Source organism: Nycticebus coucang, chromosome 22 (genome assembly GCF_027406575.1).
Source record: "Nycticebus coucang isolate mNycCou1 chromosome 22, mNycCou1.pri, whole genome shotgun sequence".
Taxonomy (NCBI): Eukaryota; Metazoa; Chordata; class Mammalia; order Primates; family Lorisidae; genus Nycticebus; species Nycticebus coucang.
Window position 1 is genome coordinate 54069553 of NC_069801.1, and position 26898 is coordinate 54096450.

The 26898-nt window shown below is 46.7% G+C and overlaps 1 protein-coding gene across 8 annotated transcripts in view; it reads right to left on the reverse strand.

Moving 5' to 3' along the window:
- Nucleotides 1-26898, reverse strand: part of DAB1 (DAB adaptor protein 1) — a 1288157-nt gene that overhangs the window by 18943 nt on the left and 1242316 nt on the right. For 7 of the 8 annotated variants that reach the window (XM_053575146.1, XM_053575152.1, XM_053575151.1 and 4 more), the window contains 3 exons: nt 11968-12030; nt 9343-9451; nt 1625-2173 (listed from right to left, as the gene is read on the reverse strand). In XM_053575146.1, coding sequence (XP_053431121.1) covers nt 1625-2173; nt 9343-9451; nt 11968-12030 — 721 coding nt within the window. Of the gene's footprint in view, nt 1-1624; nt 2174-9342; nt 9452-11967; nt 12031-16778; nt 16827-16917; nt 16969-26898 lie in introns of all 8 variants that reach the window. The other variant, XM_053575153.1, reaches the window with a different exon arrangement.

A 26898-nucleotide genomic window follows, 5' to 3' on the forward strand; every position in this document is an offset into this window, starting at 1 on the left:
ATTCTCAATGACTATTCCCAAATGCCCCCCTTGTCCCTGGGCACTCTGCTGGCACTAGGAGAAGTGTAGAGATGAAGACGACGCGTCCCCTGTCCTCATGGAACTTAAAACTTTCCTGTTTGATTTTAGCTGCCACATAAGTTCTTTGAGAGAGAGAGAGAGGGATGTTTGATTTTAAACCATACTAATCTGTGCACGGCTGTCCTTTAACATTCTGTCTTCACTGAAACCCTCCCTACCATGTAGACCACATGGGCTGAGTGCAAGCAGGTTGCTTATATACTCGCGAGGCGTTCATTTTCAGAACAGCATCCCAAACCTGGCTCAAATGACACCATCTAATTGTATTTACATTAGATTTTTTTTTTTTTTTGGACAATTCACAGAATGGTCATGCAGTGGTCCATGACCTCTGTGATGATAATGAAACCGCTAAACTCATTGTACTGTGAGCCCTTTCTTTCCTCTTATCAACTGTCAAGGCACAGGCTGAGATCCCTGAACACTGTCCCTGCATGGTGTGGAACAAGCTTATGTGTGCTCAAGTGTACCTGGGTTCTGACTTGGCTGTACACCCAGTGTTCCCTAGATGTCTGAAGTAGACAAGTGAGTTGAAAAGGAAGTGACTGTGTGTCTAAGCCAGTTTACTTATTCTATTGCTGACAAAACAGAGCCACAGAGAAGTTACATGCGTGTCCAAAGACATGACTTGCAGTGGGGTCGCCAGCACCAGGACCCTGGCCCCAAGTCTCTGCACAAACCCCCCTGACACATGATAATCAGGAGGGTACCATTCTTCAAATTTTGTGAAGTATATTACTTTCAGTACCTATAGCACTGAATCCTTTTAATAACCCACATCCTTAGATGAGGACATTGAGGCTTACAGAAATAAAGTGACTTGCCCAAAGATACAAAAGTAATAATACAGCTGATCTCCACGTTCCAAGTCTACACATTTCTGCTACACCCTCTTTCTTTTTTCATTAACTACTAGAAGTTTTGAGCTACACTCTGGTTTCACTTCAGCTGTGTATGACTTTACAGCTGCTGTATCTTTCCCCTCAGTTTTTTCAGGCTCTTAATTTCCTATTCTAATTTTTAAACATTGTTCATAATTTTTTTTTTTTTTAAATTCACCATTCATTCGTCCTTCAATAAACCAGACCAAAATCCATGTGTCATGAGCTGGGATATACATACCTAAATCAATGCATGAGCAATCTAACAAAATTACGAGGCAGACCGACGTGGTGGAACAAACCCAGGCTTGTATTTAGTTCTACCTCTTTATCTATTGTCTTTGAACCTCACTTTCATTTTCCATCAAACGGGTCTACTGAAACTTGTCATAAGCATTGTTATGAGTCTAAAAATAAACAGAGAGCGTGTGAACAGGGTGTGTATACCTGGAGCCTAAATTGTTGGCACTTATTATTAGTAGTAGTAGTGATCTAAACCAAGAGTTTTTCTAAACCAAGCACCAACAATTTGGCGCTTATGATTATTATCAGCAGTGATCTAAACAACGAGGCCTGATGCATGTGATTAAGATGGGTTTCTCCCTCTGGAATCCCCATATCCAGAAGCTACCGGGTTGGCTGCCTCAGCGAGGGGCACTCACGTGAGTTGGTTGACGGCGTGGTAGATGTCACAGGGGTCAAATTCAACTGGGAGATGTCAAAGTCGTCACAGTCATCCGTATCCTGTGCCACTCCGACTTTGTTGAAGTAACTGGAGAAGGCCTCTGAGGTACAGGTGAGGGAGGGCTGGTCGGGTTTGCGGGAGGGCACGGGTGGAGGCTGGGCCATCTGGAAATCTTTAAACATTTCTTTCCCCATTTTCTGCCTGGGCTTGTCGGTCTGTGGACTTGACCTGGCGGAGTCACTCGTGCCTGGGACGGTGGCGAGGGGGGTGAGGGGACCTTGGAACATGGCAGCTGGCAAAGGCATAACAGTTTGTGTGGGCATGAAGGCGGCTGGCGGAAACTGCCCGGCCACAGTTGGCCAGGGCTGCTGAGTGGCAGGAAAGAGACCCGGCTGGCCCCATGCGATGGGCTGAGCCCCCGGCATCACCTGAGCGACTGGTGGCTGAGCACCCATGGCCATCTGCTGTTGCACCAGGGGCTGCTGGCCCCAGAACGATGGGAGGACGGCGCCCATTGCAACGTAACCTGTGAGGGCGAGAGAGGAGAGTCAGGCGTCCTGGAAAGAAGTCTTTAGGCATTCGAGTCACTGACAACACTGTCTGGAGCACCCGTTAGGAGGCAGGGTATGTGCTGGGCCCTGGGGGTGCCAAGATGAATCAGACAAAAGTCCCTGCTCTTGTGGGAAATGGTCAGGGAAAACGTCTCTAAGGAAAGGATCGGTAAGAAACTAGAAGGCGAGGGAGTAGCAAGCCATACAGACAGCTGGTGGCTAATAATGAGGTTTCTGCAGTTGTTAAAGGTTTCTTAAGGTCTTGCAGCCTTGGGAGCTGTGTGTCTCGGGGAAAGGGCGCAGACCCTAAGGCGGGCGGGCCTGGCTTCACTCTGCCTGCTCCGTGCACTTGGGGGCTCTGAGAGTCAGCCGCTCTGCTGCGAAGCCAGGTGACGCCAGCCTCCTCGCCAGCACCGAGCCGGGGTGGGGTGGGGAAGAGTGGGGGGGGGGTAGAGTGAATAAGAATCCCCACGTGGGGGTGTTGGAGGTCGAAGGTTAAAATTCAAAACTGCTGCTTCTTAGCTACATGATGTAGGGAGACCCCAACCTCCCTAAGGCTCTATTGTAAAATGGGCATAAAATAATACCTTCCAGCTCATTGGGTTGGTTTGCAGGTTAATGGGGATTAGGTATTTAAGGCTTGGAGCACTGCGTCTGACACAGAGTAAACGTCCAGTAAATGCTGCCACCAGGATGATTTGCACACAGACAGAGCCCACAAGTACTTAACAAGCCTTGCTTAGTCCATCCTGGGCGTGCAATTCACAGTAGCTGGGGCTTTCCTAATGTATGACTCCTGCATTGTCATTATTCTAATTTTAGAGAATTTAAGGAAACGAGGGTCATCGTCCACTCAGAGGCAGCCCATGTCGTGGCACAGGTTGGGCGGTACAAAACTTACATGCCCTGCATTATCCTTTTATAGGCAAGATAGTTACATTTTAACAGGAGCACAAGTGACATTTGTTATAGTAATAATAATTCCAATTGTCAAATGCCTACAGCACACCAGGTACACTATTGGGTGTTTTATAGTTTCACAAAATCCCTGCAGAGTACATATTATCTCCATTTCAGGGATGAATAAACTGGTATTTAGTGAAGAAAAGCAACCTGCTTAGGGTCAGACAGGTTACACGAGGTAGGATCAGAACCAGATTGAGGTTGTCTGTCCCCAAAGCTAGGGTTCTTTCCTTTGTGCCATACTCGGCCTCACCTAGATAGCCAAAGGCCAGTTTCTGATGTTTGCATAGTTAATGGATCTTGCCTAGTGTGGAATGTTTCAGCATGCTGCAGGCCTGCAGGATACTCCCAGGTGCTTCAGGGGGGAACATTGTCGCCCACATATGTCCCGAGAGACGAGGTACCAGACCAGATAGAGGAGAGAACAGAAGAGCCAGCTTTGCCCGGCCTCGCAAAACAAGCATCTGCACAGCTCTCAGTAGGAACTTGCAGGTGCAGTGTGGGGAGACCAGGAAAAAGGAGGAATGGACGCGGAGTATCCTAGCAGCTTCCAAAGGGATGATGGGTGATGTCAGGGCATGGATTTATATCACGGGTCATCTCAGTGACTTTGGTGAGCCCAGAAAAATGGGGTGGAGGGTGCTTCTCTACAGTCACAGACCTGCTTGCTTTCAACCAAGTGATGAAGATGAAGGCTGGAGCCAACATCCAGGACCGGGCCATCCCCTTTGCAAGGTCTGCAGACTGTCCCCATGCCCTGCTGCTCTGAAGGGAGGCTCAGGAGGGACGCAAACAGGACACACTTGCTGCTGAGGGGATTTGTGGAATGGGGCAGCCATGTCAACAGACAAAATAGAGGTGTCGTGTCAGAACATTTGGTCCACCTGCTCTGACGAAAGAGGCGTGAAGAGGAATGGAGCTGACGCGTCATACCTGAAACTTGCTTACCTTGCCTTGCCTGTCACAGGACAATGGGATAAATCTACCAATAGGTGGAGGATTCTGCAACTCCGTTCTCCTTATTTTCTGATTTCCATTAACATGGCTAAGTTAAATTTTGAAACATTCTGTAGGGTGAGGCCTTTCATTTCAAGATATTAGAGGAAACATATCAAATACCTGTGACAAGCAGGGGCCTGAGCCTGACAGGTGGGCGCCTATCCATGGATCTTTCAACCAGTGCGGTCTGATGTCCACTGGCTCCCCTTGCCACCAGCCTGTCCACCCTCCTTCTCACTACCAAGGACTGTTTGAAAATCAAAGGTGGTGTTTCTTTATCTTGGGTGTTGGGCTCGGACGCCTCTGCCTGGCTCACATGCTCTTGGAAGGCAGCCCCTCCCACCTCCCCATCACTGTCTTCAAATGGTTCCTCATGGGCAGTTGCAAACAATGATGGCGAATCTGCCATCTCTTGTAGAGGCTTTGCCTCTGCCTGGAAAGCCACCCCCACTTCTCCACGTGGCTGGCCCTTAGCTGCTCTTTGGGACTCAGTCCAATGCCTTCCTTGCTCTGTGGGCTCCATTGGTCCTTCCCTGGGCTCTCACCGTCCCCTGTGCTCACTCTAGCACAACACCTGTCACACTGAGTTGGAATTGCCTGGTTACCGTGTCTTCTCTCATGAGATTGAGAGCCACTTGCTGAAAAGAACCCTTCATTTTTTCTCTCTCTCTCTGCCTCGCACTGTTTGGGGCACACACCAGCAGCTCCTTACATGGCTGGGCCTGGGGAAAGGCCCGAGGCCAGGGTGGACAAGTCAGAGGAACCAGCACCTTCACTGCATTCTTCAAGTCTTGGAAGAGTCACGGGAACCGCAGGACCCACCAGTGCTGTGACCGCGGGTGATGGTGCTGTTGGTGGCAGGATGTTTTCTCCTCCCATCTTTATTACTACTATTTTTTACAAGGAACTAACAGATGGGCTGTGCGCACTTTTCTGCAGAGAGCTGCTAGCATGTCTCTTTGGCTTCATACCATCTGCTCCAGACCAAAGTACAATATTCAGAAGGAAAAGAAAGGCGCACAGGGTAATTGGGACTGATGTTTGAGAACTTGCAGGTCTCCCTCTCTGTTCCTAGGGCTCCCCGCAGCCTGGGCTCTCCTTGGCCAGAAGCAAAGGCTCTCTGACCAAGTGGCCTGCACACACCTGACGGGACACCTTAGCGGCAGGACTGCGGTTGCAATGGACACACGGAGCCACCTGGCGGCTGCCACTGCAGCTATGTAGCAACTTATTAACTGTTTGCTATTAATGTTGAACAGTGGCAGGAGGAGGTGCCGAGAAGCATCTGTTCACGCCATGGAGTTCAGATCAGTGGCAACTCCCCTGGCTGCGACGTGAAAGGGAAGCCCTGCATTGCTACCTGGCAGTTAAGACTTTTTAAAAAATGAAAATTGTCATTTACAACCAGATGTTGGCATCTGAGGATACCCCTCTTATTTGGAAAAAGAAAAAAAAAAAAAGCAGACTAAAATGTAAGAAAAGCGCTGAAAACTAAAGACATTTATAGAAAACTTGTGCGATACCGGCTTGCCTAGACCATCTCTCATTGGATTGACTGCCGGATCCAAAAATATCCCTATGAGGTGTCAGTCACTGCTTTAGCCTCTGCAGCTGCAGCAAAGAACAAGACAGTTAAAAAAAAACAACAAAACTCTGCCCCAACGGAGCTTACATTTTTGTAAAGTTGATCTTTGCAACATGACCCTGGGGAAGCTGTGATTTCTCTCCCTTAATTTGTATACAAGAAATTGCAGCTCCATGAGGGGAAGACTTGTCCTGGCCACTCAGAGTGTGAACAGCAGATCCAGGACTATGGAGGAACTGTGCGGGAAACATCTCTACACTGCCAGACACTGTTGGAAATTTCCCACTGACTTTCATATGAATGATAAAATACAATCATAGCCCAGAATGAAGAAGGGAAGAGGAGGAGGAGGGGAGGGGAGGGGGGAGCCCTCCTGGAGGGAGGTAATTGGTGGGACCTCACCTACTGTGCATAATGCAAGGGTTCATGTCAAATCTATTAAGAGTAGAGTATAAATGTCTTAACCCAACAAATAATTAAGTTAGCTGAAGGCTATGTTAACCAGTTTGATGTAAGCATTCCAAATTGCATATATAAAATCAGCACACTGTACCCCATAAATGCATTAATGTACACAGTTATGATTTCATTAAAAAAAGTCCCACTGAGTGCATTTGCACATGCAATCCTCAGAACAGCTCTGTGAGATGGAATATTCCCATTTTACAGATGAGTTCCTGAGGCTCAGAGGAGATTTAGCTGAATATTCTGCAGTTCATGGCAGCTCCTGTGTTCACACATAGTGTTTTCTCCATGACACCCAGGCGACTGGGGAGCAGTCAGGAGACTGAAGATTTGAACTTTATTACATGCATTTTTAAAAGAAAGGAAAGTAAAGGAATAAATACAGCTAGGACGGGACATATTTTCTTCTACTTTAGAAGAAGAAAATTAACATTAATATTTATTTAATAATAATAATATTAATATTTACTTATTATTAGCAGCAAACAGCAGCATCTTCCACAGTAAGTACCTATGATGTGCCAGCATTTTTCAAGGCTCTTAACTTTATTTCCTTGTCTCACTCTCACTGGCTGGACATTTAGTGACGGGGAGATGGAGATTTGATGGCTGCAGAGATTTGTAAGGCCAGTAAAGGGAGGAAAAGGGAACACAGTTTCACAGCCCTGAAGCCTCGCTTTGTTATCTTTGGTATAGCAAGAGTGTGAAAAATGATAATTGACATTAATTTTAGACTCACTTTCTGAAATTTGAAATCTGGGAGAGGTGATCTATTGATTTTTTTTTAACGACTGAAGAAAGCAAATCAGGATATATGGCGGTGGCTTGTAATGGGGCTGGTTAAGCGGCAGGACTAACCCCACGTCTTTCGAGCCCCTCGAAAGCTGGCACAGGCTCAGGAGAAGGCCAAGTGCTGGGCCAGAGCTGGGCAGGTCGTCGGGGTGCTTCAGATTAAATGTTACAGCTGGGAGAGGTACAAAATGGCACGTAGTTCACCATCTTCTCATGTACAGAGAAGAGGTGGAGGCCAGGAGGCCCAGGGATTCCTCGGCCTGGAATACCCTGATCTCTGACACTGGCCTGTGACTTCCTGTCCCTGCAGCTGTCTGTCTCCTGACCTGGCGTAAGCCTCCGTCCCGACCACAGCCTCACTCGCACCCGCCTCTGCCTGCCTTCGGAGGTGCCCAGGCCCCGCTCGGTCCTGCACTTTCTCTGGTCCATGCTACTTCTCATTTTCTAACAGGCCACGTGGTTGTTTATTTATTTATTTTTTTGCAGTTTTGGCCGGGGCTCGAACCCACCACCTCCGGTATATAGGGCCAGTGCCTTACTCCTTGGGACACAGGCGCCGCCTGGTGTTTACTTATTTTCATGTTGCTTCCTGCCTCCCTGGAAGCCAGTAAGCTCTCTATCTGTTGTGTTCACTGACACACCTCAAGTGCCTAGAATAGGACCTGGCACGTTCATAGTGGGCACCTGGTGAATACTGTAGATTGAATACACCTGAAAATAAATTAGTGTGGGCCTTAAGTTCCAATCATCTTTGTAGACAAAAAATGGAGGCAAAGCGTGGGTATTTTGAATACAAGACTCAAGCATAGAATAGTACAAAGTATTATTCTTTTTTAAAATGATATATTCTATCACACTCTCCCCAGAGAGATTGTATTATCTAGTTTAAGTAAAGCAAACCAACCATGGCCTCCATCCCATTTTAGAGCAGATAAAACAGATTAGATGAGGAAGCTCAGCCATTGAATACATTTCTAGGTGACCTGCAGAAAGTCTAAGCTCAGGGCTACCAACCTTTGCTGCTTCTAGAAGTTCATCCCAATCCTTTGGTTCATGAGGAATAGCTATAACTATTTTAGAACAGGTTATGAATTTTTAATTTACTTTGAATAAAAAGCAAGATTTATATTTGGTGGCAAGAATTTGCTTCTAACACGATGCAATTAGATGTAATTATTTATAGAAAAATGAAAGAAGATTTGTATTGTAAAATATTCAAATTCCATTTGCCAATTGTAATAATAAAGTTGAGAGGGATAATGTCACAGATCTCAAATGTGTAGTTAAAGGAAAACACTAAAATTCTTTAAGCTTCCCACGCGTGTCAAAAACAGAACAAACTGGGCAGTGCCTGTAGCTCAAAGGAGTAGGGCGCCAGCCACACATACTGGAGGTGGCGGGTTCAAACCCAGCCCTGGCAAAAACAAACAAACAAAAAAATAGAACAAACACCACCTTTAGGTCTTTCTAAGTAGAGCAGCCTGGCCAGATAGAGTGTCCAGTGCCCTGGTTATCCATTCATTTGAAATTCGCCTGCAATACTTTAACCATACACATTTGTCTGTGTCGTAAAAGTAGTATTTACGTTTTAAGGAATATCTGAAAAACGTAACAAATATAGTAGACCCTTTGTAAGCTGACCATCCAAGGGACTGTAACAAACCAGTCAACATACTGAGGTGGTCAACATAAGGAACTGGGCCTGCTATTGCTGATATGTAAAGGTGCATGTCCCGTCTGTGAAAATGAGGTCAACTTAAGGAGGTGGTCAGTGCAAGGAAGTGGTCAACTCTGGAGTTACCACTGTATTTTCTAGTCACTAAGAGTTCCATCTCCCTTCCAATTAATTGTTAGCATTTTGCTCTCATCCCACAGGGATTTTCCCCTGTTCTGGGGAACCTCCTCTTCCTCGAGTCAGCACCAAATAAGGCAGATGCCTTCTATCCATCAGGTCGCAAGAGGTCCACGGAGAGCTGACTCCTTCTCTGCTCACTGCTAACTCTCCGCCTGGCTGAAATGGTCAGGACCAAGTAGATTGAGACTCATCTGCATGGCTGTGTGTGGCCATGCTCCCCAAAGCTACAAGCTTGAGCAGCCTGGACTCTTGAGCTCTCCAGATGAAAGGCATCACTGAATTCCAGGCAGCCGCAGACCAGAGTGTTGGGCCTTATCAGCCCCTACTACTCCAGACGGCAGCTTCTCAAAGACACCTGGAGAGTCGCAGGAGGGAACGGCGGCCCCACGGGCATTTTGGCATCATTTAGTAGCTTGTTCAGTGAACCCTTTCTCTCTTGGTGAGCGAAGGGTGAAGGGAGAGGAAGCTGTTGGGAGAGAACTGACCTGAGGGTACAGCAGCAGTGCCAAAAGGTACAGAGCCAAACACGTCTGCACTCGCCGGAAGAGTCTGAGATGAAGACGGGGTAAAGGCATCACCTGGAGTTGCAGGAGTCTGCCGGACAGAGAGAGGCAGAGCACACGTGAGACCCGGCTCAGTGGTCAGCAAGGGGCAGGAATTGTGGGGGGAGGGACTGCAGAAGCAGCCAGCGTCCAGGCCACTTGGGTGGTGCGCAGATCAGGGGCTGCTGACATAGACTTGATCTGTACGATGGGAGAAACCACACCACTGGAGCTGCTGTGAGGATGAAGTGAAATCATGCATTTGAATGATTATTACTTTATATAAACACAATGCATAGGCATAAAATAGGTGCTCAGCCAATGATGGCCAGCACCACGAAGGTTTGGTTTGAGCCCTGCCCCCTGAGGCTTTTTATGCTATCGAGTTTTCCCTAATATCTGGCTTTCGCTCATTAGAAATGGCCAATTCAGGGCGGCGCCTGTGGCTCAGTCAGTAAGGCGCCGGCCCCATATACCGAGGGTGGTGGGTTCAAACCCGGCCCCGGCCAAAAACTGCAACCAAAAAATAGCCGGGCGTTGTGGCGGGTGCCTGTAGTCCCAGCTACTCGGGAGGCTGAGGCAAAAGAATCGCTTAAGCCCAGGAGTTGGAGGTTGCTGTGAGCTGTGTGAGGCCATGGCACTCTACCAAGGGCCATAAAGTGAGACTGTCTCTACAAAAAAAAAAAAAAGAAATGGCCAATTCAAATGGAAATACACCCACCCAAGACCTACTGCACGTCCAGCTCAGGGGCTGCCCCTGGATACAGTCAACACGGAGTTGTTGACTAAATGATCAAATAAAGCTTAGCAAGGGGAGCACCGGTCCTCGTGCCCCGGTGCCTCGCACAGTTTTGGCTGAGTCTTCGTTTACAAAACGGAGTAAATCTTTTCAAGAAGAGAACAAAAAACAACGGCTGCATAGCTAGAACTCTGCAGTACCTGGTCCGTGCTAGATTTCCCAGAGCAACTGCTCTAGGCCCGCAGGGTGAGATACGGGGTCCTGTATGCATAATCTTTCTAACGTCTACCCTCCTTTACAGTACTCTTTTGCCTATGGACTATAAGTCTACTCAATGCATAATATCCTTTTTTTTCCCCCTCGGAATAGGCTGGGGCAAGCAATTAATCCTGAAACCATGGCAATTAGACAAGGCCATTTTTAGACCAGCAGCTTGCGGGACAAATGGCATTGTTCTGAGGATTATTAAATACCCATTTGGACTGAGTTGGGGTTCAGGGCCAGGAACGCAGCCATGAGCTGCTGTGTTAAGCACTTTTAAACACAGTCAGCGCTGTTTTCTTTTGCCCTCTGTGACCCTGAGTAAGTCACATGTCCTTTCTGGGACTCAGTTTGCTCATCTGTGAAATGTAGGGGGTAGGGAAGAAGCGCTCTCAGAACTTCTGGATGCACAGCCTGTGGTTCTGCGATTCCCAGTTCCCAGTGGGAAGCTATTATCCCCGCGGTGGAGAAACAAATGAGAGTGACTAGGGCTGCCAGCTTCCCTGGGGACAGAAGCTGCCACCTCCTCCCTCAAGGCTGCTCTGAACATCAGGTGTTAGGAGCAGGGCAGCTGTGCCTCGATCCCCCAGCGGCAGCTGTGGGCAGCAGGATCTCAAGCCATCTGTCCTTAGCGGTGAGGTCATAGCCTATTCTCTGTGAGGCACATCTCGCCAATGAACCGTAGTCCTGTCCCGCAGTTTGCACACCTGTGCAGGGCCCAGAGGAGCTGTCCCCTCCCAGCTGCTTCAGCTGGTGAGCTGTGGTCCCTGCCCACCTCCAGGAATGGCCAGGCTAGGCACAGAGGGCCACAAGGGCTGCTTTCAGCCCTGGGATTCTATTTTGCTTTGGTTTTAATTGTCTTCATTTCATTTTCAAATTAGAGCTCCTGCCATCTTTGCTCCCTTGCAAGCCTTGAGTGAGGTACCCTGGCTGAAGCTGTGGCCAGGAATCCAAAGCTTCTCGAGGAGTTCAGTGACATCCAGGTCCCAGTCTGCAATGCTAAAGGCAGGTTGGAAGCCAGGGAGGAAACCAAAAGAGGGATGGGGAGAGGAGGAGGGAAAGGAGGAGAGAGGGAAGGGAAGAGGGGCGCAGGGGAAGGTGCTTCCTCGCCTGTGCTGGTCACCTGTCCTGTGCCAGGCTCTGGGCAGGTGCTGACAACGGCCTCAGTACGCGTGCTGTCCTGTGAGTTTCTTGCCCATATTCCCAGCCAGACCGTGTGCTCCCTGCAGACAGGAGCCACATCTCTTTTAAGTCTCTATTCTCAAAGCCCAGCAGGACGGCAGGCGCCCAGGCACTGTCCTGCAACGGCTGAATGCACGATCTTGTTTCTTCCTCAAAACAGAGGCATATGCCATAATTCCTTTTTTTAGATTAGCCAAGAAAACTAAAGGTCAGAGTTCACACTTAGCTTGCCCAAGTCGCACAGCTTTAAAGAGTCAGAGCTCAAGTCCACCAGCAGAGCTCAAGTCCACCAGCAGAGCTCTTGCACCCGAAACTACCTTCTGGCCATGGAGGGGACGAGGACAGAAGGGGGAGGGGTAGAGGGACACAGGGTAAGGCATACTTACGGGGGGAGAGGTTATGTCAGGGGGGGTGGACATGTCCCCAAAAAGTTCTAATTGGGTCACAGCCTGAAAAGACAAAAAGAAACAACCATATAACCAACAAGGAAAGGTAATGATGCTGGGTTGCTTTTAAAACAGTCGGATAGGGGGATGCACATTTCTCTTTTATTGATGGGACTGGACAAACCAAACAAACTCATCATCCTAAAGGCAACACCCTGCTTCATCATGTCTGGCTGTTTCCCCAGACATTGTTTAGAGACCTCCCAGAAACAAGACTAGCCCCACTTTATACTGTGTACCCTCAAATGCCAGCACCGTCTTTCCTCCAGGAGGAAGTGTGAAAACACAGTCCCACCCTTGATTTTCTCTCATAACGGTGTCCACACACACCAGTCATGGCCACTGCTCAGTCAGGGCTCCCCAAAACACCAGCCCTGAGAGGCAGGGATCATCACCCCCAATTTTGCAGATGAACAGACTGAGTTTCCTGAAGGTGACATCAAGTTCACCCAGGCCAGGATTTGAATTTTCTGAATAGAGAGAACATGGTCCACTGGCAGTCTCTGCAACAGTCCACCTCTAGGATAAAAAAAGTAGTTGGGGGAAAAGAAAACATTTCATTTAATACCAAGAACGGCATCAAAAACAGCCCAGTGTACACACTATTAATCACTCCCAGGAGCTCCGTCCCGGCAGACAGTGTATCCTCTCTCTCCCCATCCATCACACCTGCACGCCTAAGCGAGACCAGTCACAGCAGCCAAAGAAACCCTTTAAGATACACTTAGAAGTTAATCTGCATACACTGCCAGCTCCTGAGACGGCAGGGAGCCTAGGCCTGGCTCACAGGCTTTGTGCAAACCTGCCCTCTGGGGAAAAACACTCCCTCCACCCCCCCACCTCCATCTTCAGACCTTAAGTGACAGGCAGAGTCAACTGCAGAGCCACGGGGGCCCCCTGCACTCCCACTCTGCTGTAACCAGGTCAAGGCTGTATCTTTAGGGATCATGTGAAGAAAGGAAGGTTCTTTCCTACTGACCAGTGAGTGAGCACGGGCTGTGAGGAACGTCTCACACCTGGAGATAGATCTGGGTCCCTCCACTTCCAGCATCTGTCCCTCTTCAGAGCTCTTCAGAGCTATGGTTCCCTCACCCAGACAGTGGACATGATACTCTCTCTTCTGGAGATTTACTGATGATACTAACAGTAGAACTTTCCTTAAAGTTAGGCTAAATCTGGTTACAAAGGCGTAAAAGGCTCTTTTTGCTGAACGGAACATACCTTAGCCTTGTTAAGTCACTCGCAGCTCCTCCTTGCCCTTGAACTTTCAGATAGAATAATTGCGCCCAGCACATAGGAAGGTGCTATAAGTATTCATTTCCTTCCCAACTACAAAATATCTTTTCCATAAACATTGAACAGGTGTTAGGTGCTGGGAACATGAGACATGCCAAGCCCCTGCCTGTGGGGAGTTTGTGGTCCAGTGGGTTTGACAATCAGTCCATAGATGCAGATAATCCCAAGGTAATGTGTCAAGAAGAGTGACAGAGGACCCTCTGGGACCATCTGGAATGGGACCCAGACTATTTCTGCTGAAGTTTGGTGAAGGTCTTTGAAAGGATATGGCCGGATTTGAATCTCGAAGAAGAGGGGGAGGAAGTCAGGTCACGAGAAGGTGGGAATCTAGGCAGATGAAACCGCATGGGTTGTGCAAAGGCCGGGGGCCTGGCACAGCTGGGTAGGTGGGAATGGAAGGGCTCAGCGTTACCAAGGTAAAGAAGAGAGAGGAGGCTGCTGGAGGGACAGGGGCAGACTCATGGTGGGACTTGCACAGATTTCAGTCTCACCCACCAACTCTTAGCTAACGTCATTCTCCCTGTCAGGATAACAGCAGCACCTGGGAATGAGATGGCCAGCATGGAGGTGTTCTCCCAAATCTGGCTAGACTCGAAGTGCTTTTCTTTGGGAAGGTATCTTTAGCATGCTAGCAATATTTTATATCATTTGGGGAAACTATGCTTATCTTTTCGGCTCTCTCCAAAATTCGTAATATGAATAATTCTATAGAATCAATTCAAAGGAAGCTTCTGGGCTTCCTTGAGATTGGAACTAGATGCTTTTAAAATGGCCCACGACCATTTTCAGTGTCAGGAAAATATTAAAATGAAGTTTATAATTAAGTCGCACAATTTCCATTTCCAATGTGTTGAACTCATGGCATACTTTCACTAACATCATAAATATAATTTATTGGCTAATTTTCTCCCTAAGCACAACTTTTAAAATAACTTTCATTCTTGAGCTATAGACTTCCCTTTTGCCAGATGATTTTCACTCAAGGATTAAACGAGAAAAACATGCAGAGGCATAAAGCATAGATTGTTATTTCATTACATTGGACTCGCTGTTTAAATAGAACCTTGAGTTAATTAAATTTTATAGAAAAAGAGGATTCTTGGGCCATAAAATTAAAAATAATCCTAATAACCAGAGGAGATTGAACGTTTGCAATAGTATCCATTTTCACACGCTTCCTCCTCATGTTAAGCCCAGCACTTTTATTTGTAACCTAATAAGCCAGGCTTCAATGATAATACTGTCCTACTAAATCATTTTAAGGGCCCCAAGACAATAAAACAAATGATTCACATTTGCAAAACACTTTACAGTTTGTAATACACGGTCGAATAGCTTAAAATGTCTGATACTCACCAAACCCAGCAGTGCTGTCACCGTCTTTATTTTACCGGGGAGCTGAGGCTGAGGTTAAATGACTTGCCTGTGATCTGATCAGTCAGCTAAAAGCAGCTAGGATGGACTTGACCTCCACACCTTCCAGCTTCTTCTTTATCTACCCACCACTTTATCAAAAACTACCGTTTCCCCGAAAACAAGACAGTGTCTTATTTTAAGGTGTGCTCCCAAAGATGCGCTAAGTCTTATTTTCAGGGGACGTCTTATCTTTCCTGTAAGTAGGTCTTATTTTTGGAGGATGTCCTACTTTCGGGGAAAGGGGGTTGAATCTAGCTCTATACTATTCTCTAACCAGTGGCCAGGATTCCTAAGAGGTCTGCCATGAAGTACTTGAAGTCGTTAAAATTTTATCTCAAGATGCCTACTCTAACCAGCGGCCAGGGTTTCTAAGAGGTCTGCCATGATGTACTTAAAGTCATTTGAAATTTCATCTCGAGCCGCCTACTGGCTGTTAGAGCAAGGTTGTTCCATTAACTGGCATTTCAAACGTCTTCTGGTAGGGAGAGAACGGGCTGGAGATGGTAGATTTGGCCTTTTCTTTAGGCTCTTGGGCATCTTTAGAGGTACGAAGAGTGACAGTGGAAGCTGCCAAGGCCAGTGACGATGACAAAAGCAGCTTAAATGTTTAGAGGGGAGTCCCTTGATATCTCCATCAGGCCTTCCCCCTCCCCAGCTATTCTTAGACATGAACAAGTGATGGCTCCACAGTAATAACTGGGTCAAGATTAGTCCCCTGGTCATTGTTTCAATGAGAATCCTGCATCTAGACCCCTAGGCCTTTCTAGCAAGAAATTCTGATGGAGCCATAGTTGGAGGCCAAGATGTCATGGACCCCAAAATGTATGCTCACAGACCCAGGCCCTATATTTTGGCATCAGGAGCTGCCTGTGACCCTTCACCTGGCAAAGATAAGGGAGTCCCCTACCATGCATCAGCTACTGTGCTGAGAGCAGAGGCCACAGAGACCAGTACGGCACAATCCCGGCCTGTTGTCATGAGCTGGCTGTTTTATGGAAAGACAGATTTATAGAAACTATTCAGGTCAGTGCTACAGAGGAGAGAAGAAGTGGTCACCTCAGGGCCTTTGCACAGTCTCTTCCTCCTTCCTAGAACACTTGTTCTTTCCCCACTGCCGATCCCACCCATCCTTCACGACACAAACTAGAAGACTTGTTTTGTTTGTTTTTTTCTTCTGGGAATTATTTCCCAACTCAATTCATACCGCATACCACATCCCATTGCCCATGATACTCGCAGGTCAGTGGTTCTCAACCTTGGATGCATACTAAAATCACGTGGGGAAAAAGATACTGGTACCTTGTCTTACCCCTACAAATTCTGAATTAACTGGTGTGAGATATAGCCTCGTCACTGGAACCTGGCGAGCCCTCCTAGTGACTCTAATTTGGATGGCCCTTGACACAGAGGCGTCCCAATACTGTGTACCCAGGGGTGATAATATTCACTGGCCCGTGTGTTAATCAATTAGCAGACATTGGTGGCAACCAGTCCATCTGTACCAGGACATACTGACTGAATGGCAGTCTTGTCTATTTTCTTATTCCCAGTGGTGTACTTGGAACATCCCCGTTTACGTATCTGAGTTCCTGCTATCTTGTGTTACGCTATGCTGTGTTAGGCTGGGCGAGGCAGCCCCGTTGCAGCTCACCCTGTGCAGTGTTGCGCTGTGTTATTACTACGAGCTACTTCAGGGCAGGGACTCTGTCTCTCTGCTGTTTCTCTAGCATCTATCGGAATGCCTGGGATAGGTTAGAAGCTTGAAAAAGATCTGTCAAATACAAAGGTAGAGGAGAGCCACGTCCTGTCCCACGAGACTGCCATGTATACACAAATACACAACACACACACATACGTGTGTATTTACACACTCATGTATGGCAGGGCCCGCTGACAGTCTTCCTGGACACACCACAATAGGCACCCAGTGGAGCAAAGCCGAGAGGTTCCTCCCACTCCTGCAGGTGACGTGGAGCTGGTACGGAACGCGTGAGAACTAACAGGACAACCTTGTTCAACAAGAAACCTCAAGGCCTTACCTTTGTTGCCTCAAAAATCTCATCAAAGTCCATGGGCAGGTTTCTGTTCTGTAACCACAAGGCAGGACTGATGAGCATGAAATGAACAATGGGATGACAAGACCAAACAGTGAACCAGACAGAGCCCTCTCTTTCTTACCGGGCTGGCCGCAGCAAACCGCTCCTCAAAGTCCTCAAACGTACGGCTGTTCTGAAATGGGATGATGGATGAGGATGAGGAGCAGGGCACACAGATGACAGGGATTTATGAGTTTAATGACGACAGTAAGTATGGCTCCAGGGTTTGTGAAAATCCTGAAGTACGTTCCCAGCGTGAGCATATGATAAAACACGGTTCTGATTACGCAATACAGACAGGGTGAACGCGTAAGTTGAATGTCCATCTTTCTGCAATTACAGACATTACCCTGTCTGCAGTTACGGACCTCCACAGTGGCTAGAGATAAGAGTCTGATGTTCACACTTGAGTATTTTCCTTTAAAAGGGAAACATTGTTATCATGCGCGTTAGTGAGACTTAAGTCTCTGCAGTGACCTGTGCACAGCTGGCGTTGCACGCAGCTTTGTTCACGTCGTCCCCTCTGCTAGAAATCCCCTTCCTCTCATTCCTGCAAGGCAACGCTGGCCACACACCTCAAAGTCAGTGGAGAAAGCCACCTCCTCACTCTTCTGAGCTGAAAATTCTGCTCTGGATTTTCTGTGCCGATGCAGACTTCGTTCCTGAGCCCCCGGCAGCTCACAGAGCTGTCTGGCACACAGCAGGGCTCAAACATAGATGAAAGACGCATGGGCTGGCACGGTGGCTCACTCCTGTAATCCTAGCACTCTGGGAGGCTGAGGCGGGTGGAAAAATGCCTGAGCTCAGGAGATGGAGACCAGCCCGAGCAAGACCAAAACACTTTTTCTACTAAAAATTGAAAAATTAGCCAGGTGTTGTGGTGGGTGCCTGTAGTCCCAGAGACTTGGGAAGCTGAAGCAGCAAGAATTTGAGGTTGCTGTGAGCTATGATTTCATTGCACTCTAGCCTGGGGTAACAGAGTGAGACTCTGACCACACCTATGGTGCATCTTACAAGGGTACATTGAAATTTACTAAATGTAGAAAATAAATGTCTCAACACATTAACTAAGAAAATGCCGTGAAGGCTATGTTAACCAGTTTGATGAAAATATTTCAAATTGTATATAAAACCAGTGCATGGTGCCCCATGACTGCATTAATATACGCAGCTATGATTTAATAAAAATAAAATAAAAAAACCCAACCAAAACAAAGGAACGCATAGCTTGCAGCGGGCCCAATCTATTTTGTAAGCTATTTTATTGTTTGTTTTACATATGTGGGTAAACATATACCTAATAGACACACATGTTTAGATAACCATGTTTTGGTCTGTAGGTACAAGCTGATGTGGATGACTTCCAGGTAGTTTCACATTAATATCAATCTGCTAAAATGGACATTAAAACAGAGTTATCATGCATGAGCAGACGTGCCTGCACCATCTCCTAATTTGGAGAACAGCTTGGTGTTGGCAATGGAGGAGCGGAGAAACTCACCCACAGCCTCATAATACCCCTCATTTGCCAGAAATCGCTTTCGCCCTGTCTGTAGAAAATGTGACCGTTCTGTCCTTTAGCCCTAGTGACAGGAGGCAGAGCAGAGCAGGAGAAGCAACGTGCCAGCATCACTTAACGGCAGGGCTCTCCGGCCAGTCACCAACCACCTGTTCCACAAGGCACTGGCTCTCCACGACTCAACTGTGGCTTCAAAAAGAAGAAAAACTACTGTATCCAATAATCATATAGATTATGAATGTTATTATGATTTAGCCAGAGGAGGGGAGAGCTGGGGACACAATATTAGTCTTAGTGATCCCTGAACGTATGGTGTGGCCTAAAAGGTTAAGGTTACGTCGCTACATCCTTTATAAATTCACACACTCCTAGGGATTTATGGCAGAGCCTCAACCAACTAGCTCAGGGTCATAACTTTTAATAAAAACATTTTTTAGTGTCCAAAATCTCATTACATCTGTCCAATATAAAAAAGCAAATGGCTTCAGAGCATGATGGATGAATTAAATAAATTTGAAAAACAGCCTGTGGTAGAGTCTCATAAAAACCCCCACCATGTCCCATATAATGAAAATGTGGGAGGGTAACCAGTGTCAGCATGAGCCTGGTGACAGAGGAGGTGGCCTTTGGTGCAGTGTGGAGCTGAGGTGTGATGAGGTGATTTCCGTAAATTCAGTTGAAGCTTGGGCTCGGTGGGTGAATAAATGCATCTCTTTGGAGTCACACAGATATAAACTGAGTCCTGGCCATGCCAGGCCATAGATGTGCCTGCCACATGACCCCAGGCAAGTTGATGAGCCTCAGTTTCCTCTCTCTCTCTCTCTTTTGTTTTTTAGACAGAGTCTTACTCTGAGCCTCAGTTTCCTCTCTCTCTCTTTTTCTTAGGCAGTCTTACTCTGTCACCCTGGGTAGAGTGCTGTTGCATCATAGCTCACAGCAACCTCAAACTCCTGGGCTCAAGTGATCCTTAATCCTCCTGTATCAGCCTCCCAAGTAGCTGGGACCATAGGTGTCCACCACAATGCCCAGCTATTTTAATAGAGAGGGGATCTCATTCTAGCTCAGGCTGGTCTTGAACTCCTGAGCTCAAGGGATCCTCCCACCTCAGCCTCCCTGCATGCTGGCATTATAGGTGGGAACCACCGTGCCTTGCCAGTTTTCTCATTTTTAAAGTGGGCTTGGTAACATGGTATCATGTTGGGTTTACTGAGCAGATTAACTGTGATGTGAGTGCAAAGTCTTGTCTGGTGTTTAGTACCCCGTAGATGGTCAAGAAATAGCAGCTATCGTTAGTATTTTCTCATCCTATCTTTGGCTCAGTGTAGCAATACACATGTGCATACTTACAATGTTAGGAAACTGTTATGTGATATTAGAAATAGAAAGGGGAAGAAGAAACCAAATTTGCTGGAGGCCTCTCTTTGGAAACCAACTCTATGCAAGCCCCAGCCTCTGCAGAAGGATAAAACTTCCTTCCCAAACTTCCCGGCCTTCCTCCTGAACCCTCAACCTATTACTGAGTCCATCTTCTCCCTTTAACCTAGCCCCTGGCTGTGGCCTTGCCTGGTCATCTTCTTCCCATCCATATCTTTTGTACCTGGTTCTGTGGTTCCCCTTCTGTTCTGAGCCTGCCTGGGTCATTGCTCAGAGCTCCTTCTTCCTGTCTGGGTCACCCTCTGGTGACACCCAGTGTTCTGCCTCCAGCCAGTGGGGAGGCCCTGCTGATGGGCCAGTACACAGTTCCCTGGCGGAGTCTTACAGGCAGGCACTGATGAACCACTCCCCAGTCCCCCACTTCTGCTTTACCCACAAGTGCCGCTAGAGTTTCAATTCATTTGTCCTAAAGTCTTTTTGTTTTGCCTCTTCGATAGCTGTGTTGACTCATCTCACTATCACAGCATGCATGCAGCTTCACATCCAGTTTTGAAAAACCTGACATGATGTCAAATCCACTCACAACTTTAGCTTTCAGTGAGAGCTGAAAGAATTTATTTTCCTGTGTTGTTTCAATACAGTTCGAGTCTTCGTTAAGACATGAAAGTTCCTGCAGGGAGTTTATCTTCCTTTAATTTCTTTTTGCAGCAGTGGGAACACTATCGTTCCACAATTGAGGAACATATCTAGGAAGAACCACATTCATGGGACTCTTGGCAGCAAAAAATGACAGTGGATTAGAAGGAATTTGGGGTGACAATCTCATAAAGGATGAAGGGATGAAAACGTGTATGTGGCTGCCAAATCAGAAACTTGCGGTGGTTTTCCCCTTGGCTGCGTGATGCATGCCATTAGGAGAGCCTTTGCAAAGCCAAGGCTGCCAGGGCCAGGCCAGCAGGTGCTGGGATTCTGTTGGCCCTGGCATCAGGAGGACCCCAGAAGATGCTACCGTGCAGGGAGATTTGCACATCACTGTCCCAGACAATAAACTCTAGTAGGAATAATTAGCAAGAGTCTTCCTGGGAAAACTGATGCCATCTTAATTGATTACCAATCTGATGAATTGATTTCTTTGACAACCAGTCACTGAGTGCTTTCCATGCACCGTGTCCTGGCGGGATGCTGGAGACACTATAAATAATAAATGGTCTTTGCTCTTCCCAGCTCAGAGCGGAGCCATGATGTATAATTATCGGAGCCCGGGGATGGACAGGAGTGGGACTTGGACCCCACAAGGCTTCTAGGTCTAAACACAGAACTCAGGCCAACAGTTCCACACTAAATGATGTATTTACTGCTTAAACCCGAGTGTCTATCTGTGAAAATGGGAGTAAAAATTCTGTAAGATTAAAGGAAGAAGAGTATGCAATATGCCAATCCCAGGGGTAGGTTCATTCTTTTCAAAATACATATAGCGAAAATAAGAATAGGTTGTCTCTATGTAATGCTGGTTCTACAATGAAAGTTTAGAAAGAAAAAGAAAAAAAAAAAAGAACTCAGACCAAGGCTGCCAAAGAATGAATTCAATGATCCATTGAGAAGGTTCAGGAGAAATGGATTAACTTAAGTGATTGGTAGCTGCACTACGGTGGGTCCTGTGGAGGATGCCTGGTGATTCCAGGCATCTGAATGTACGTTACCTTTCCCTGGTGAATGGTTTAGGCAGGAAGACACATGCTAATGGGGACTAACCTCTCTGGGGTATCTAGGAGTTTATCTTTCCTATCACTTTTTGCCAAGAGTAAATAGCAACTTTCCTACTTCTTGGCAGGCAGAGATGGGGAAACTCTTTGTGGCAACTGAAGAACAAGGGTGGATGACTTCAGGTGGGGAAGAGAGTCTACAACATCAGTGAATGGTCCCTAGAGCAGCCCTGTCCTTAGAACTCACCAGGATGATGTAAAGTTCTGTATCTGTGCTGTCTAATACAGGAGTCGGCAGCCACAGGCGGCTACTCTGCACCTTCAAGGTGGCTATTTTTACAGTACAGGTGTAAAAAAAAATGGCTAGTGTGTGATGAATGAGATGAATGTTAAATTTTATTTAGCTTTAATTAATTTCAATTTAATTAGTCATGAGTGCCTACTGACAACTGTATTGTACAAAACAGCTCTCGGTAAAATATACTATAAAATAAATGTCCATTTGACTGGGTGCTTTCTAAATATGAGACATATTCCTTCCTTCTATATTTTCTGCTATTCCTACATTTGTATTGACTGAAAAATTGCTAGAGGTGAAATGAATTCTTTGCTATGTCTAGACAACGCCATGAAGTTAAATTCAGTTTGCAAAAGCAATAGCCTTACCTACTGCATATAAAAGGTTATTCTCATTGCCTGGGCCAAACAGACGTGGATTTTCTTTTAAAAAGAAGTTAGAATTCATGTTTCAAGGGGAAATCTCTGAAGTTTCATCATCACTCAAAGTGAAATCCCATTTAATGCCAAAATGTGCCAGGCCTACTGGGATTTGGGGATCTCTGATGTTCGCTGGACTTAATCTAACAGAGGAACTGGTGCTGCTTTGAGGTTTTGTCTCTGTAATGATTGAAAAGTCACCTATGATTACTCAAATTTGGCTTTGCTCGAGCAGCTAATAGCCCGCCCTCCCCTGGTTTCCCATTCAGGAGGGTCCCGAAGGTTGTCCAGAAGGATAGAGGGTGGAGGGAAATGCTCAAATCTTATAATGAAGGTCATATCTTTCCTCGAAGTGCCCACAAATGTAATATATCTACAAATCCTTGGACAATGAAATGTTTATATCTGACTTCCTAAGACCCAGGATGGTCTTTGACACAGCCTTTCTTAATATGCAAGGGGAAGGTCAAGCATGGAGATACTACAAGGAATTTGCTGGCACCTCATTCAGGCATTGCAAAAAAGGCTGAACCCAGAAGACAACATCCAAGGTGCAACGCTGGCCCAAGGGGCTCATGTGAATGACAGGGGACCGCTGTGGCTAAGAACTCCGTCTCTGGATCCTTGACCTTCCCCCACTTTCCTCTCATGTCCAGAAAAGCAATTTGTTTGCATTTAAAAACACTAGAATCAAGATCCTTTAAAGGTGAGAAATGTGATGGTTTTAGGAGAGGCGGGGTGGGAGGTGGGTAGAGAGATGTGGGGAATGGTAGCTTTCAGTTTAACCGGCTGCTCTGTCATTGGTATTTCCTTGGATAAACTTCTTTATCCCTTGACCCTCAGTTTTCTCCTCGGCAAAACAGGCATGCAGTGCTGACAGCGCGGGCTCACGGAGCAGTAGCAGTGGGAAGGTGGCAGCAGGCAGAGTGAAATCTCAATGGATGTCAGTTTCCTCTCCAAAATCACAGAAAGGGAAGGAAGAAAAAAAGGAAGGAAGGAAGGAAAAGAGCGAGAATAGTCGTGGGATTATTTGCACGGTAGGTGAGGGCAGGCAGGTGCCAGGCTGTGGCAAAAATCTGGGAAACATTGGTCCAGGGAAGCGAGGGAGTCACCTGGTGGGAAGGCTGAAGATGCTTGATGCTCTTCACAGAGCAGACCCCCAGTCACGAGGGCTTCTTCTCCTGGGCCCGTCCCTCCGTATGTGCCACTAGCAAGCCTGGACCGTTCCGGGAATTCGTGCTGTCGTTCCTCCCACCCCACCCTGGTACCTTCCCCACCCTGCTTCCGTTCCTCCCCTTACTCCTATTTTAGAACTCAGATGGTGACTCCACTGTTTTAATGTCCAGATTTTCTAAAACTCATCCAATATTTTCTTGAAAATAGACACGGGGCTAGGGTTGGTGGGATTACTGGCAGGCAGATGGTGACGATGTGAGACAAGATACTAATAGCTTGAATAGGTTTGCTCAGAGCAAAAGGGCGTCGATGCTGACTGTGATGACTGAGAAATGGGGATTCTGGTGTTCAGGGAGCTGGAGGTAGTAACAGTGACGTCTGTCACAGGACTGTGCTAGACGTCATTCATTCCCTCCACCTCTAGTTATGAAGCACCTCTGATTTACTAAGTATCTGGGAACACAGCCTTGTCCTGTCACATGAGGGAGATCAGACAGGCAATTATCCTACAGTTGGTGTTATCAATGAGATAATTCAGGTAAAGCCTTTAGTGTATAATGCCTGGCTCAGAATAATGATGTGATTCACACTACCCATTGTACTATGGTCCTTATACACACGTGGTACCCAAGCCAATCGTGTAGGGTTGGGGAAGCCGGAAGCAGCAGTGACTTGGAGATGGTGGTGGCAGGGATGGAGGGATGTGATAGTGGCAATGTCACAGGATAGTGGGCAGTGATCACGGAAACAGAGATGGTTGACGCAGCTCTTTCTGTAGTGATGGTCAAGAAGGGTCCAGAAATGACAGCTGAGAAGAAACACCTGAAAATGCCGCCCTAGCCATGGAGCTCTCTGAGAACACCAGAAATGACAATCACTTACACACACATAGATGCTTCTGGGTCCTAATCCATGAGCTTATCCTGAAGATGTGACATTTGATAGGGAGAACTTTAGGATCTAGTAACCCCTTCCTTGCTTTAGCTGCTGCTGCTTCTTTTTTTTTTTTTTTTTGTAGAGACAGAGTCTCACTGTGGTATCACAGCTCACAGCAACCTCCAGTTCCTAGGCTTAGGCGATTCTTTTGTCTCAACTACAGGCACCCACCACAACGCCCGGCTATTTTTTCTTGTTATTGTTGTTGCAGTTCAGCCAGGCCGGGTTTGAACCTGCCACCCTTGGAATATGCGGCCGGTGCCCTACTCACTGAGCCATAGGTGCCACCCCCTTGCTTTAGCTTTTTAGTCAGAGCAAGGGGTAGGCTGCAAGGTGGCTTTGCTACTTTAATGGCTTTTCACGGAAAACACACATCTGTACAGGTACAAATGTACACGGAGAACTAGAAAGCAAAGGGGAATGATTTCCAAAAGCTTGCAATTATTGGTATTTAATGATCTCTTCTTTTCTCTTTTCCTTCAAAAAAATCTATTATTCTAGTTGCACATTAGCAAAAACTCAAGGATTTTTCAAAAACTCCTAACAAGATTTGGCATCCGTTCAGTACTTTGAAAAGGGAGTGAATTAGAATCACAGTAATGTGAAATTGGCTGCTGTCAGCAGGATGACAGGATCTCGACACACTTCGGGGGAGGAGGGCAGGGGAACTTTTCAGAGAGTCAGTCATCTTTCTTTGCTGATGTGCCTCTCTCGGAGAGGCGACCACTGTGGTCCAGATGGCATCCAAACGGGAACAGGAAATATTGGATGGAGCTGAACTCAAGCAGGAGTAGCAAGGGCTTGGGCTGAACGCAGAGCAAATCACAAATGGAGACATGTCACAGCAAAGGGAAAAACAGTCAGGAGGCTTTGCCTGCTGCTCTGACAGCCGTTCCATGAAGACTGTTTTTCCTTTTCTTCTTCAGAGGAATGCAGATTTTACACCCTTAGCAATTCATTTCCTCAATCCTGTCTTCGTTCCTAGATTCGATTCTTAAGGCATTAATTTTTAATAATTAACAAACTTTTCCTGAATGCCCACTTGTGAACGAGGCCTGGTGCCAATACTGTGGGGACTCGGATGCTGTCCCATCTCTGAGTTGTCAGAGTTGTGTTAGGGAAAACTGGAGGACACTAAATCAAGTGGGCGTGTCAGGAGTTTCACAACAAAAGAGCTAGACTGAGCTTCTCCTAGAGCGTGTCCACCGGCACCGTGGCCGTGCCACTCACAGGACTAAAACCAGCTCCACGTGAGTAACCAAAACAACAATTCTATTTCCATGTGAATGGAATTTAATTAGTTTACTCATCCCTTGGATTTTCCTTTGTTGTGATATTAGGGGAATAGTCAACCACAAGACTCTGCCGCAGATCACCGAGAATAAAACTTCAGGTTATAGTTGAACCCGGAGCCTGACACACACTAGGACTACCATCCGTGTCTGCTTATCTGGTCAAATGGTAAGTCCACAGTTCAGCCCAGTGTGCTTTAGGAATATGATGAGTTTGTAGCAACTACTTGGTGGCTTTTTGAACTGTTTTATAGATGGTAGAACTGTGCAAGAGAATTAGAAGAGACTGTAGGAATCTCTAACCCAAATCAATCCTGTGTTTATTTCAAATGAGGACCCAGTCTTCCAACTTTCTCAAGAACATGGTAACATCAGTAGGAGATTGGAGACAACACAACCAGTTCCAGATTCTCACTCTGGTTCCTTTCTGCTGCATCATGACTCCTCTTCTGGTTGTACAGAGTGAGAGGAGATGATATTAAGTCAGGGCAGAGATGCCTGACACACGTGTTCCAGCATGGAAACTAACACACGTGTTCCAGCATGGAAACTAACACACGTGTTCCAGCATAGAAACTAGGGCTCCAAGGACACCTTGGCTTGTTCATCTGTAAAACTGAGGGACATGCTACTTCCCAGAGCTCTGAGGATCCAGTGAGGCAATATTCACTAACAAGCGAGACCTGGAAGGCAGCTGGAAGGTGTCAAGTCTAGAATCTGTCTGGAAGAGCATTACCTTCAAGTGTCGCTGGTTGATTGTACAACTTATAAATACAGCAGCCCCTCCAGTGACCACCCAAGGGACTGTAACAAACCGGTCAACTCACAGAGGTGGTCAACATAAGAAACTAGACCCACTTACTTCACTGATACATACCTGTGGGGCATGTCTGGTCTACGGAAATAAGGTCAACTTAAGAAGGTGGTCAATGCAGGGAGGTGTCAACTATGGAATTTTATTTGTTCACTCATCCCTTGGATTTTCCTTTGTTGTGATATTAGGGGAATATTCAACCAACTATGGAGGGTCCATGTAGTTCAGTAGTTCTCAACCTTCTTAATGCCACGACCCTTCAATATGGTTCCTCATGTTGTGTAATTTTGTGTCATAACATCACATGCCCCTGTACAGGTCTCTAAGTATATTCTTTGCCCTCTGGGGCCAGGGTATATGATAGTCCCTCGGACTTGTTGCCATTTCCATCCCCGTTCATTGACAGAACCCTAATGTATCTCTAGAGACTCAGGTCCGATCTCTTCCTCAAAGCCCTCACGTGACTGTCAGGATGGTTATGATCCTCTGGGCATCACACGTGTCTGGGGACAGGGACTGATTATCTTCTCTT